General features: G+C 36.6%; 2 protein-coding genes across 2 annotated transcripts in view; one reads left to right on the forward strand and one right to left on the reverse strand.

Moving 5' to 3' along the window:
- Positions 1 to 825: 825 nt before the first annotated feature.
- LOC122136598 (protein FAM104A) lies at positions 826 to 7,731 on the reverse strand. Its single transcript, XM_042720929.1, has 4 exons — positions 7,594 to 7,731; positions 7,186 to 7,331; positions 6,798 to 6,909; positions 826 to 1,807 (listed from the first exon to the last, which is right to left on the reverse strand). The coding sequence occupies exons 2-4, from the start codon at positions 7,200 to 7,202 to the stop codon at positions 1,568 to 1,570; spliced, it is 369 nt and encodes a 122-aa protein (XP_042576863.1). The 5' UTR covers positions 7,203 to 7,331; positions 7,594 to 7,731; the 3' UTR covers positions 826 to 1,567.
- An 812-nt stretch (positions 7,732 to 8,543) lies between these two features.
- The window catches only part of LOC109084962 (protein HID1-like), an 18,085-nt gene continuing 12,505 nt past the window's right edge, over positions 8,544 to 14,123 (forward strand). The window contains 4 exon segments of the mRNA XM_042720935.1: positions 8,544 to 8,833; positions 9,816 to 9,965; positions 11,366 to 11,536; positions 11,976 to 12,076. Of these exon segments, the coding sequence (XP_042576869.1) occupies positions 8,768 to 8,833; positions 9,816 to 9,965; positions 11,366 to 11,536; positions 11,976 to 12,076 (488 nt within the window). The 5' untranslated portion in view covers positions 8,544 to 8,767.

Here is a 14,123-nt window from a genome sequence, read left to right on the forward strand (position 1 = left end):
CCTTTTTGTTTATTGCCAAAAATAAGATGTTTCTTTAATCTAAATTTATGATTAAAGACATAATACTTCAAATAATTAAACATATTACAAGTATTATGATACCACAATCACTTGTGTGTGTGTGTGTATATATATCCAAAATATATTATGAAGTATTATGATATACATATATATATATGTATATATACACATATTAAATAAAAACTTTGTCTAATACCATTTTAAAAAACATACATTCTATTAAAATGTTTTACCTTCAAGAAATCCTTATATAGATAACCACTTGTTAACAACTGTTCTATTAAAATGTTTTTACCTTCAAGAAATCATATAGAAAAAAACTTTATTAAAATGTACAGATTCTCTATGGGTTTAATGTCAGATGCTGGAACTTTAAAAAGCTAAAAATATATAAATATTTACATAAAATCTACAGATTCAATATCAGATTAATAACATAAAAAAAACAAAAATAAATTAATATTAATGTCACCACTATGAAGACTGACAAATCTTTAAATCTTTCTTTAAAATAGGATGATGGAACTGTAAGTAAAATAAGGCTGCAAAAATGCACATCATCAAAATATCCTGAACTATTTTACAAGGCTAATACGGATGGTTTTATACTGTTGAATAATACTTGAAAATATCCTGAACTTATGGCTTTTTTTTTCTTTTGAAAACATGGACATACATCTTTTAAAAAAATTGACATACAGATTTTACACTATCTCAAAAACTTTCTTTTGCAAACATGGACATACAGCTTTTACAAGATTTGACTTCCTGATTTTTTTCTATCGCAAAAATTAAGCACACAGGTTTGCTTAAGAACATCCATCTTTATTTAGAAATGTAGATGATCTGAATGTAAAATGCAATGTACATCTTTCAATACAAAAAGGTATAGTAAAATAAACAACAATCTTTAAAATGCAGAATTTGAATAGCACACAAGAAAACCTCCGCAGGGCTTCGAAGGTCTGATGCCTGGATGAGCAACCAGCTTCAGTGATGGTTGGGAGGCAAGAGATCCGGCAGAACCTCTGAGCCACTGTTTCAAGATTATAAAGAAATTCCCCAGATCCGCCCATCAGCGCAGTCTTTGATATTAAATCGACTGCCACCTTTATGCATTAGTTACAGCACTGCAATGGAGTTCACTAATCAGAGGTGCATCTGAATATTTATGCCTCCCATCTAAATGTGCTCAGCTGAATTGCTATATGGTCCACATCAATATCAGATCAACATAAATTCCCAAGTGCAAATCCCCACTAAACTGCATTTTAATTCTCAATACAGCTGTTTTCAGAAGAAAAGTACACAGTGTGAAAGTCACAAAAGTTTGCATCATAGTCAAGCCGTTATTGCTTACAATGAACACTTTTGTGCTCTAGTTAGTCAAAGAGCTTACAGTACCAGGGCATGTTTTCCATCCAATAAAATATCAACATAACATGAGTTCTAGCAGAGAGATCTAGAAAATAGGAGCAGGTTTGAATGAGGATGGAGATGAAGAAGTTTTACCCTGGTCACTACGGGGTTTGTCTGTCCCTGAAAGTCACCTGTGCTTGGACTGAGCTCGGCTCTGTAAGCTTTGGAAATGGGCTTCCCTCAGGACACGGTTGATGTGCTGGTAGGACAGCAGGTCCATGGGGTCCGACTGCTTAGAGGCACTGTGGGGACTGCAGGGGCCGGGGCCGCCGTGGGGCCCGATAACATCCACTCCACAATGGCTACTGCTGCTGCTCCCTGCGGCGTGATCCGGACTGCTGATCCAACTGCTCTCGCTACTGGAAGACTGCATCAAATGATCAAGATTATCAGTGAGTGGGGATTCAAAAAATCTCGTTTTTTTACCAAAGCCCTGGAGCTGTCAAAAAAGTCCTTTTGTGCAATTCAGACAAGATTCAAAAACACTTGCGAAGAAATGTGGAACTCAAACTATTTAGATCAGACGGAAATGATCGGTGATCTTGTTAAAAATAAACTTCAGTTGTATCTTTCTAACATTGAGACCTTTCAGAAAATTTTCTGTAAGCCAAACCCTTTAGAAGTAAAATATTTACTTGAAGCACCCCTGAGAGAAGTTAATATTTCAATAATTTCAATGTTGACACTTCCAAAAGTTTTCAGTTCTCGGTTTTAAATTACAATTTTAAAGTTAAAAAAATATACACACACACACATATATACATATACATATACATATATATATACAGTGCCCTCCATAAGTATTGGAACAGTAAAGACAAAATTGTTCTGTTTGCTGTGGAGTCAAGAAATCTGTAAATATGATTAAAAGATGAATATGAGACAAAACTATAGACTGTCACATTTTATTATTGGGTGATTCAACACAAAGATGTTTTACCGGCTAAGAAGATCAGCACTTTTAGAGTTTCATCTCCCTGTCTGATGTGAGCATAACAGTTGCCTCACAAGTCTTTCTAAGTGTTCAGCTGTGTCCTGTTGCATTAATTCTTCAGATATTAAAAGCAGGGGAATGTGTCTTATCGGTTATATCCATTGCTTCTGCATTCTTGCATTTGATGATGACACACACAAACCACGATGAAGACGAGGAAGCCGACTCTCAAAGAAAAGCAAGCAATTTGGATGCTAAAAGAACAGAGGAAGTCAATTAGGGCTATAGGAAAAACAAAGGGCATGGAGTTTGGAAACTACCGGCGACATCAGTAACCAACAACGACCCGATCGGCTGAGAAAAACAACAGTAGTTGATGACAGACAAATCATAAAAGCTGTGAAAATGAACCCTAAAATACACGTCTGTAAAATCACCAACAACCTCCAGAAAGCTGAGGTGATGCTCTGTCAATCTACAGTCCGCAGGAGAATTTGACAGAGAATGACAGAAGCTACACAGCAAGATGCAAACCTCTGATCAGCACCAACAATAGAAAGGCAAGTTTCTTCACAAATGTGAGCCAGTAGAGTTTTGGAACTGAGTTGTTGGACTGATAAGACAAAGATTAACCTTTATCTAAGTGATTGGAAAGCAAAAGTGTGGAGAAAAAAGGGAACGGCAAATGATCCTAAGCATACAACCTCATCTGTAAAGCTTGGTGGAGGTAGTGTCATGGCATGGGCATGCATCGCTGTCTCTAGAACAGCACCTCTTCATTTTAATGATGACTTAATGTATGATGGCAGAAGCAGAATGAATTTGGAGGGGTACAACATTTTCTTGGCTATCAATATTCAAGAAAATGCCACCAAACCCATTGGAAAGCATTCGTATTGGATCAGAACAATGACCCAAATCACCCTGCCAATACACTCAAGGACTTTATCAGGGCAAAGAAATGTAAAGTCTTAGATTGCCCAAATCAGTCTCCAGATTTAAATCCGATTGAACATTAATTTCACCAGCTGAAGAGGAGACTAAAAACCGAAACTCCCCCAAAACAAGCTACAGTTGGAAATGGCTGCATTAAAGGCCGGAGAAAAGAATTTCAAAGCATAAGACCAAGAGTCTGGAGATGTCTATGGGTTGCAGACTCACTGCTCTGATTGCACGCAAGGGATCTGCAACTAAATATTAGCTTTTAATCTTTTACATCTGCCTTAAATTCAACTGTTCCAATACTTATGCTCACATAAAATATGGGATGAACTTAAAGTGCTGTCCTTTTTATTTGGTAATAAACATGTATGTGTCGAAAGACCTAATAATAAAATGTGACATTCTGCATTTTTGTCGCATATTCATCTTTTAATCATATTTGCAAATGTCTTGACTCCACAGCAGAGAAAACAGTTTTGTCTTTACTGTTCCAATACTTATGGAGTGCACTGTAATATGTATTTATAATAAAATTATAAATGCAACACTTTTGTTTTTGCCCCCATTTTTCATAAGCTGAACTCAAAGATCTAAGACTTTTTCTATGTACACAAAAGGACTATTTCTCTCAAATATTGTTCACAAAACTGTCTAAATCTGTGTTAGTGAGCTCTTCTCCTTTACCGAGAAAATCCATCCACCTCACAGGTGTGGTATATCAAGATGCTGATTATTGCACAGGTGTCCCTTAGGCTGGCCACAATAAAAGGCCACTCTAAAATGTGCAGTTTTACTGTATTGGGGGGTCCGAAAACCAGTCAGTATCTGGTGTGACCACCATTTGCCTCACGCATTGCAACACATCTCCTTCACATAGAGCTGATCAGGTTGTTGATTGTGGCCTGTGGAATGCTGGTCCACTCCTCTTCAATGGCTGTGTGAAGTTGCTGGATATTGGCAGGAACTGGAACACGCTGTCGCATACGCCGATCCAGAGCATCCCAAACATGATCAATGGGCGACATGTCCGGTGAGTATGCTAGCCATGCAAGAACTGGGATGTTTTCAGCTTCCAAGAATTGTGTACAGATCCTTGCAACATGGGGCCGTGCATTATCATGCTGCAACATGAGGTGATGGTTGTGGATGAATGGCACAACAACGGGCCTCAGGATCTCGTCACTGTATCTTTGTGCATTCAAAATGCCATCAATAAAATGCACCTGTGTTCGTTGTCCATAACATACGCCTGCCCATACCATAACTCCACCGCCACCATGGGCCACTCGAAGACATCAGCAAACCACTCGCCCACACGACACCATACACGCTATCTGCCATCTGCCCTGTACAGTGAAAACCGGGATTCCTCCGTGAAGAGAACACCTCTCCAAAGTACCAGACGCCATCGAATGTGAGCATTTGCCCACTCAAGTCGGTTACCATGATGAACTGCAGTCAGGTCGAGACCCCAATGAGGACGATGAGCATGCAGATGAGCTTCCCTGAGACGGTTTCTGACAGTTTGTGCAGAAATTCTTTGGTTATGCAAACCGATTGTTGCAGCAGCTGTCCGGGTGACTGGTCTCAGTCAATCTTGGAGGTGAAGATGCTGGATGTGGAGGTCCTGGGCTGGTGTGGTTGCACGTGGTCTGCGATTGTGAGGCTGGTTGGATGTACTGATAAATTCCTTTGGAGACGGCTTATGGTAGAGAAATGAATATAGAATTCACGTGCAACAGCTTTAGTGGACATTCCTGCAGTCAGCATGCCAACTGCACGCTCCCTCAAAACTTGTGACATCTGTGGCATTGTGCTGTGTGATAAAACTGCACATTTTAGAGTGGCCTTTTATTGTGGCCAGCCTAAGGCACACTTGTGCAGTAATCATGCCGTCTCATCAGCATCTTGACATGCCACACCTGTGAGTTTACCTCAGCAAAGGAGAATTGCTCACTAACAAAGATTTAGACAGATTTGTGGACAATTTTTGAGAGAAATAGGCCTTTTGTGTACATAGAAAAAGTCTTAGATCTTTGAGTTAAGCTCATGAAAAATGTGGGCAAAAACAAAAGTGTTGTTTATAATTTTGTTCAGTGTATATAAATAAAATAAGTATTGAACACGTCACCATTTTTCTTAGTAAATATATTTTTAGAGGGGCTGTTGACATCACCAGATGTCAGTAACAACCCAAGTAATCCATATATACAAAGTAAACAAAACGAATAAGTTCCGAAATTACGTTGTGTGTAATAAAATGCAATGACACAGGGAAAAAGTATTGAACACATGAAGAAAGGGAGGTGCAAAAATGTATGGAAAGCCAAGACACCAGCAGAAATGTATCAGTAGTTAGAAAGCAATCCTGTCCCTTGTCAGTGGATATTAATATTAGCTGCTTCAGTCCCAACACCTACAGTACCAGGATGATGAAGATGAAACAAGGGTGGACATTTCAGCAAGACAATGTTCCCAAACACAGACAAGGAAACTCTCGATTGGTTTCAGAGAAAGAAAATAAAGTTGCTAGAATGACCCAGCCAATCACCTGACTTGAATCCAATAGAAAGTAGAACTAAAGATCAGAGTTCATAGAAGAGGCCCACAGAACTTGACTTGAAGACTGTTTGTGTGGAAGAATGGGCCAAAATCACACCTGAACAATGCATGCGACTAGTTTCTCCATACAGGAGGTGTCTTGAAGCTGTTATTACCAGCAAAGGCTTTTGTACAAAGTATTAAATACATTTCGGTAGTTTAATACTTTTTTCTACCGGTGTCATTAAATTTTATTACACAGAACTTACATTTCTGAACTTATTTGTTTTGTTTTCTTTGTATATATGGATTACTTGGGTTGTTATCGACATCTGGTGAAAATTTCAGGTCAACAGCACCTTTAGAAATATATATATATATACCCGCTGTGTGTGTGTGTGTATAATGTACATGTAGTACAATTGTACAGTTAAATATAAAAGTATTTGAGAATGATAAGGATACATTTTTTTACATTACAAGTTATAATACTAATATTTATATCCTAAATTTTTCACTTTCAAATGTTAAAACCCACATGATTTTAATATTTCAAATCCTCGAATATTATTTTAATATAATATTATAATATTATTTTGGTGCAATACCGGTGAAACGAATAATACCCACAAAAAAACTTGAAATAAATTAAATGAATAAAAAAAAAAAAATTTAACCAATTGCACAATGATTTCCTAAATGCATGTGAAACTTGGATTAATTAATTAATTATTAGCTTTTCATCATCTCAGAAACCCTGTTTTAGAAGAATATGCAGAGTGGCAGGTGCTACACAAAGTCAGAAACAGCTTTTAAAGACTTCATCCCATTATACTCCAACCTCATCATAAGTGACTAAATACTTCCAAAGACAGATAATAGACAAAACATTGAGTTGGGTGCAGTTAAATGAGAAGAAGTGTAGTGATGTGTTTCCTACCTCAGACTCCCATGATTCTCTACCCGTCTCTGAGCTCTGGAGAGCTGAACTCAGTCGTTTGGCCTGAGGCATCTGAGCATCTTCATCATCACCTTCAGCGCGCTGACGTTTCCTTTACAGCATCATTACAGGTTAAAGATTTTAAACACGGCACTAAAGCAGCTTCTTAACGCTGATGGCACACACTTACACATTAATACCTTAATCATTGTGTTGTACCATATTTGTGTATTTCACATGGTATTATGTATACTACTGTATATTATATCTAGAACATTCCACTTTGTCACATTCGGTCTGTAAACCAAGAATTGCCCCTTTGTGATTAATAAAGACATGCTGGTTTATTATGCTATTTAAGTTATTTATCAGCAATCTGTAGACTCACCTGTTTTCTGTAAGCATTTCTGCGAATCCCACAGCTGATTAATGGTCTTGAATAATGGTCTTGAATGTTTGAGTGTGTTATTGAGCAGCATTCGCTCCTGGTTCAGCTGTGTTTCTCTGATCAACAACCTGCTGTGTCATGCTACACTGAATACAGCATAACACATTTAGACACTAAATACTCTCATCCCTGTCCAACTGAAAGCGAGTTTATGAATTGGTAATGAGACGATTATAAATTAAAATAAGTGAAACTCGTATTTAGTTGATTCTACAGTAATAAATGCGTCAAACTCTAACTCCTCCGGCTAGTCTCGATCATAGCTGGGTGCTAACTGACACTTCACTAGCTGTAAATTCAAGCGTCCTGTTCTACTAACGCTTTAAATTATTCTCCTTCCAGACTTACTTTCATGAACGTAGCAGATATAATGGCGTTCTCTGTAAATATAAACCGATTATTCGTCTATTTGATGAGCCTGTGCGACACCAAACAAACCACCGCGGTTGCTGTTATTTACATGCTAGAGCGCATGCGCGGAAATCAGCCTGTAAACACGAGGGCGGCGCGGGATTGGCTGATCATGCGAGGACGTCACGTCCGATGCCCACACAGCGCTTCGTCACCCATTTAGCTATACCGTTATTTATTTATTTATTTAGCTGCTTCTTTAAATGATTGAAAAACATGCATATATATATATATACACACATTTTTAGGGCAAGATTGATTCAACAATGAATTACTTTAAACGCTAAAAAGTGTGGTTTCTTTTTATTGTAAATGGAATTTAGCCATTAAAATTTGTAAAATTAAATAATGAAAATACGTCCGTTTGTCTTTGTGACTTGCATAAAGACCCAATAGACACACTGTGTAACGCATCTGAACACATTTATGACAGCTGATGTTTCATTTTAACGCTAAATGACTAAACATGTGATTATTAAAATGTAAAAATGCGTTGGTTTTCATGATGCGCGAGATTTTGCAAGAATCTGCTTCATATGCGAATTTTACTTTTTTGTTTCATGTCCAATGCTTTTGTCGCTTAGATTTTATTAAAACGGAAATGCTATTACTTCAGTTAAGCTATTCATTAGTAATATGGGTTGCGATGCCTGTGAAAAGTAAAAGATTCAAGGGGTGAGCTAAACAGTGTTTTTTTTTTCCCTAGCGACTGCGTTTGGGATTTATGAATCCTATTATGGTAACTTAGGCAGAGGCCGGGCTTTGAGCCGACTGTCGTTACTTGGTAACCTTTTTTAGGCGTCTAGTTACGCAATCTTAGTAATACCTTTGGTAATATTCAGGAGTCAGCCCTGCTGCGTTATCAAGGCTTCATTAATTCACAGACTGAGCTGAGGGCCGCTACTGTCGTTCCGCCGTTTAGCCAATCCGTTACGCCTCTTGACCTGACGTCACATCGCCTAGTTAATATTCATGAGACAGCCCTGACCATAGTAGGCTAGTGTTCCCGGAAGTGTGTGGGTTTAGCGCAGCTCCGCGGATGACACACGCAGAGGAGGAGGTGACCGGGATTAGAGCAGAGCCTCATCATTAAACGAACATAGCAGGAAAAATGGGAAACACGGACTCGAAGCTGAATTTCAGGAAGGCGGTGATACAGCTGACCACGAAAACACAGGTTTGTGTCTTCGGTGTTATTCGAGGCTGTTATTAGAAGCGCGTGTGTGTTTCCAGACGGAGACTGCGCCTCAGACCAGACCTCTGCAGCACCTCAGATCTCACATAATCACGCGAATAAAATATGAATTTAGTCTCCATATACTGCGTATGGCTGCGTTGGTAACTGGGTTTAAATCAAAATAATGATGCTTGTGTTCGCCCATAAGAAGACAGCTGTACAGGTGTCATGTGCTTATCTGCAGATGTAAATATCTGCGTTATGGTGCTCATTCATATGGAACTATCGTAATAATTTATTACAGTGTTGTTTATTTATTTATTTTTGGAATCTACAAAACATTTTTAAAATAAGATGAATTTACGTAGAGCTTAACTGCTTGCGAGAGCATATCTTTAATATAACTGTATTTTATGTACATTTTTTTTTCATTTGTTTTAAATATAAACCTCTTTAAATAAATTAAAATACTAGCTAAAGTTGTATATCTTGTTTTGTACCATTTATTTTAGGTTTTGTGTTAGTTACTTTGTTTGCTTGCTTGTTGTTGGTGTTTTTAGTTACGTTTTTGAATACGTAGAACTCATAAAATGAAATGATGACGTATGTTAGATCCCACCCCTCCTGACGTGACGTCTTTTTTTTAGTCATCCAAAAGTGTTTTAATAACAAGTGTATAGGGGTAGTTGAGAATTGAGAATATTCTGTGTAGTCACTCAGTCAGTATGAGCTCACAAAACTGCATGTATAATAATTATAGAAAAATCCATAATACCATGTCACTATCTGACATGTCAAAACTGTAATGTCATGAAATGATCAACTGTTTCTTGTTCTCTGCAGGGTTAACGTGGTTGCATTGTTATTTTTAACTGGTAATTAAATATTGATGTGATTTATGAATTCAGTGTTTGGATCAGCCCAGCTGTTGCTTCAGTCTGGTGTGTGTTATTAAAACCTTGTCCTCCTCACCCACCCCTAGCCTGTGGAAGCCACAGATGATGCTTTCTGGGATCAGTTCTGGGCTGATACTGCTACCACCGTGCAGGATGTGTTTGCCCTGCTGCCTGCTGCTGAGATCCGTGCCGTCCGGGAGGAATCCCCCTCCAATCTGGCAACACTGTGTTACAAGGTAGCATTCAGTGCGGCTCTCTGTGCTGTAATATGACACCTGTTACATACATGCAGCACTAACATTCAGTCATTAGAGAAAGTGCCTCATCAGTAATAGACAGTGATTGTGTGAGTTTAAAGTTGTTGGTGGGACAGGAAAACAGCTGGCGCTTTCCCCTTCCTGTCTCAGTCCCTGGACTTCCTGTTTAAGGCTGCCCATCAGAAAGGAAACATGATTAGAAATCTTCGTAGTCTTCAAGTGTCCATCCAGCCAGAGGAGTTTGCAACAGAGAGAAAGAGAGAAGTGATGCTTTACTGTGTACTGAAGGAATAAAAGCATGACATCAGGCCATAAGTAAAGAGATTATATTGTGTAACAATATTTAAAAATGATCTAATTCGTGTGCACATGTGCTCTGTTTAGTTTCACAGTGGCCCTAAATGTATTTCACACTTATCTGAATGTCTGAATAACAAAAGAAAATGTGATTTGTTTTAAAGAAAAATAACACTTTTTGTACAAAACATTTTTTAGTTTTATAATTATATGGCTTATTAAAAAAATTTGGGGTCATTATATATATATATTCAGCAAGGATACTTTATTGCAATCAAAAGAGACATTAAAGATTTTATAAACTTGCAAAAATGCTTTGTTTTTGTCCATCAAAGAATCCTTTAAAAAGTATAAAATTTTCTATTGAAATATTAAGCAGCACTGATAATAATCAGAAATGTTTCTTTAGCAGCAAAATCAGCATATTAGAATTAGAATATTTTAGAAATCAAATATAATATCTGTCATCCTATTTTCTCTTAAGTTATTGTTTTAAACAATAAGTTTTTTTTTTTTAATATTTGGCCTTTATTTTAATCAATATAAGGTGTACATTTAGGGTCTCTTTTTTTAAAAAAAAAAATTGCACCTCTGCGCATATCTCATAAATTTCTATTTTTATTTTATGTGAATATATTTGTATCTATTTGAATGTGTAGGTGCATGTTTGGGTATACAGTATATGATAGGTAAAAATTGATAGCCTGAATGCACTTTAAGTCGCTTTGGATAAAAGCGTCTGCTAAATGCATAAATTAAATTAAATTTAATTTAATATGTATGCATATGTATATCCTATCCTTTTGATTTTGTTTTGAATATTTGTTTTCATATTTTGACAAGTATTTGTATCTTGCTTTTATGTTTTTACTTGCAATTTTACCTCCTGATGTACTTTCTGGATTAATTCAGTCACAGTATTGCTAAACAGAAAAGTAAATAAACTTCAAGACTCAAAAACTCACCATTCTGATATTTTATATATTTTAGGTGAGCGTGAGACTACATGTGTATGTGTTGGTGTTCATGTTCATACTGTCTTCTGTGTGTTTGGTCATGAGTGTATCTGTGTATTCCCACAGGCGGTGGAGAAGTTGGTTCAGGGAGCCGAGTCTGGCTGCCCCACAGAGAAGGAGAAGCAGATCGTGCTGAACTGCACTCGTATGCTCTCTCGGACCCTGCCCTACATCTTTGAGGACCAGGACTGGAGAGGCTTCTTCTGGTCCACCGTTCCTGGCGCTGGCAGAGCGGGGGTGAGGAGGACGCACTAAATAATAACCACTGAGTGCTAGCAACTCACCTTCTTGCTTGGAATTTACAAAAACTGGTTGATATATTTAGCAGTGTGACTTAAAGCTTGTGTTTAAGTGCATTGTGTAGGATTAAGAAACACACTCAAATGAATTTCCCTCAGCAAAGCTGATATATTCAACACGAGCACATTTATTCATTTTTATCATGAGTTATGTCCTAGCTGTGGATGGTTATTTGCTTTAAGATCTAAAATCTAAATAGCTAAAAATCAATTTGCAGCCATTTCTGCATTGTCAGATTTTAATATTATCTTCAATATTAATGAAACATGCATTATAAGTAAAAAATAATGCATAATAATTACATGTAAAAAATAAAGTAGTACCATTTGTAGTGATTTTTTTTTTACACTTTTACACTTTTTTACACTCTGCATAGATGGATGATATGGAGGATGAAGATGAAGGCGCTCGTCCGCTGGCAGAGTCTCTCTTAATATATATATATGACTTTCTCCTCTCCCAAAACATAACCATTCAAATCAACAAGAAACAAATAAACATAAATTGAACAACACAAAAAAATTACAATTTTAAAAAATATATATATATATATATATATATATATATATATATATATATATATATATATATATATATATATATATATATATATATATATATATATATGCAGTGCCTTGCAAAAGTATTCATACCCCTTCATTTATTTCACGTTTTATTATGTTGCAGTGTTAATAAAAACTGCTTTAAGTTACTTTTTTTCATATCAATCTACACTCCATACACCATGTTTTGACACAGCAAAAACAGAACTTTACAAAAAACTTTGTAAATTTATTAAAAAATAAAAAAACTGAAATAAGTACATTGCATAAGTGTTCATACCCTTACCTAAAAATTTTGCTGAAGCACCAACAGTCTCAAGTCCTTTTTTGTTTGCTGCGACAAGCTTTGCACATCACCATTTGGCAATTATCTGCCATCCTTCTCCTCCTCTCAAGGTCTGTCAGGTTGGATGGGGACAGACGCACATTTTCAGGTTTCTCCAGAAATGTTTGATTGGGTTCAAGCTCAGGCTGTGGCTGGGCCACTCAAGGACATTCACAGATTCACTCTTGATGTGTGCTTAGGGTCATTGTCCTGTTGGAAGGTGAATCTTCTGCCCAGTCTGAGGTTCTGAATGCTCTGGACTGGGTTTTCATCAAGGCTATCTCTATATTTTGCTGCGTTGAGCTTTTCTTCTACTCTGACATGAGGCTGCACAGCACACTTTACTTTTGGGACGGTACTCTGCAGCTGATGAGCAGAGCTGGTTTCCTTCAAACATGGTGTTTGAAATAGAGGTTCATCAGACCAGAGAATATTGTTTCTCACAGTCTGAGGGTCCTTTAGTTGCTTTTTTGTAAATTCCAAGTGGGTTTTTGTGTGTTTTTACTGAGGAGAGGATTGAGTTTGGCCACACCTACATTAAGCCCAGATCGGTGGAGTGTTGCAGTGATGTATGTCCTTCTGTAGATTTCTCCGATCTCCACATATGATCATGGAGCTCAACTAAAAGTGCCCATCAGGTTCTCGGTCACCACACTCATCAAAGCCCTTCTTCATCACTCTGCAGGCACTTCTTTTGACCTCAGGGCTTGGTTTTTGCTCTGATATGCATTATCAGCTATAAAACTTTTATTAAGATGTGTGTGCTGTCCCAAATCATACCCATTCAAATTAATTTGCCACAGGTTAACTTCACTTGAAGTGTAGTAACATCTAGCAACATGAATGCTCCTGAGCTAAATTTCAATTGTCCCAGATAAGGGTTTGAATACTTATGCAATGGAATCTTTTAAGTTTTTTATTTTTAGTAAATTTGCAAAGATGTTAAAAACTTTTTTTTTGCTGTGTCATTATGGTATATGGAGTGTAGAATGATATGGGAAAAAAAGTAATTTAAACGAATTTAACATAAGGCAAAAACAAAACAAAACAAAAAAATGAAGGGGTATGAAGACTTTCACAAGGCACTATATATATAAACAGCTAAAACACATCTCTTCCATCTACACTTGACCCTCTAACACAAGCATTCTCTATTCTTTTTCTTTTCTATCTGCTTTTTAATCATTTTATTTATTAAATAAAAAAGGCAACAACAAAACAAAAACAATTTAAATAAATGCGTTTTGAAAATATGATTATTTTAAATGCAAACAAATAGATACAAATAGTTAATAAAAAACAATGCTGTTTTTTTTTTTGTTTTGTTTTGAGTGTAGATATTTATTTTATTTTATTTACTTTTTCATTTATGACCGGCAAATATGCATCACATCAAGTTCATTCGTTTGTGTTAAATCTGTGTAATCCAAATATTTTTGAGTGTACAGTGAAGGGCTTGAGACTCTATGAATAGTGTTTTTATTATTATTTATTTATTTTTTACTTATACATTTATATCGGTTTATAAAAGTGTTATTTTCCTTGACATGCTGCTCAATATGCCTTTAAATTACCCCCCGGGGACAAATAACGTTTTTCATTGAATTGAATTAAATTAAATAAATTTATAAGTGTT

The sequence above is a fragment of the Cyprinus carpio genome, chromosome B3, assembly GCF_018340385.1.
Source record: "Cyprinus carpio isolate SPL01 chromosome B3, ASM1834038v1, whole genome shotgun sequence".
Taxonomy (NCBI): domain Eukaryota; kingdom Metazoa; phylum Chordata; class Actinopteri; order Cypriniformes; family Cyprinidae; genus Cyprinus; species Cyprinus carpio.

Bases quoted from the DNA above. Each gene is read 5' to 3' on its own strand.
- LOC122136598 (XM_042720929.1), bottom strand. The intron at 1,808-6,797 runs GTAGGAAACACA...CATTTGATGCAG, and splicing joins GAGAATCATGGGAGTCTGAG to TCTTCCAGTAGCGAGAGCAG.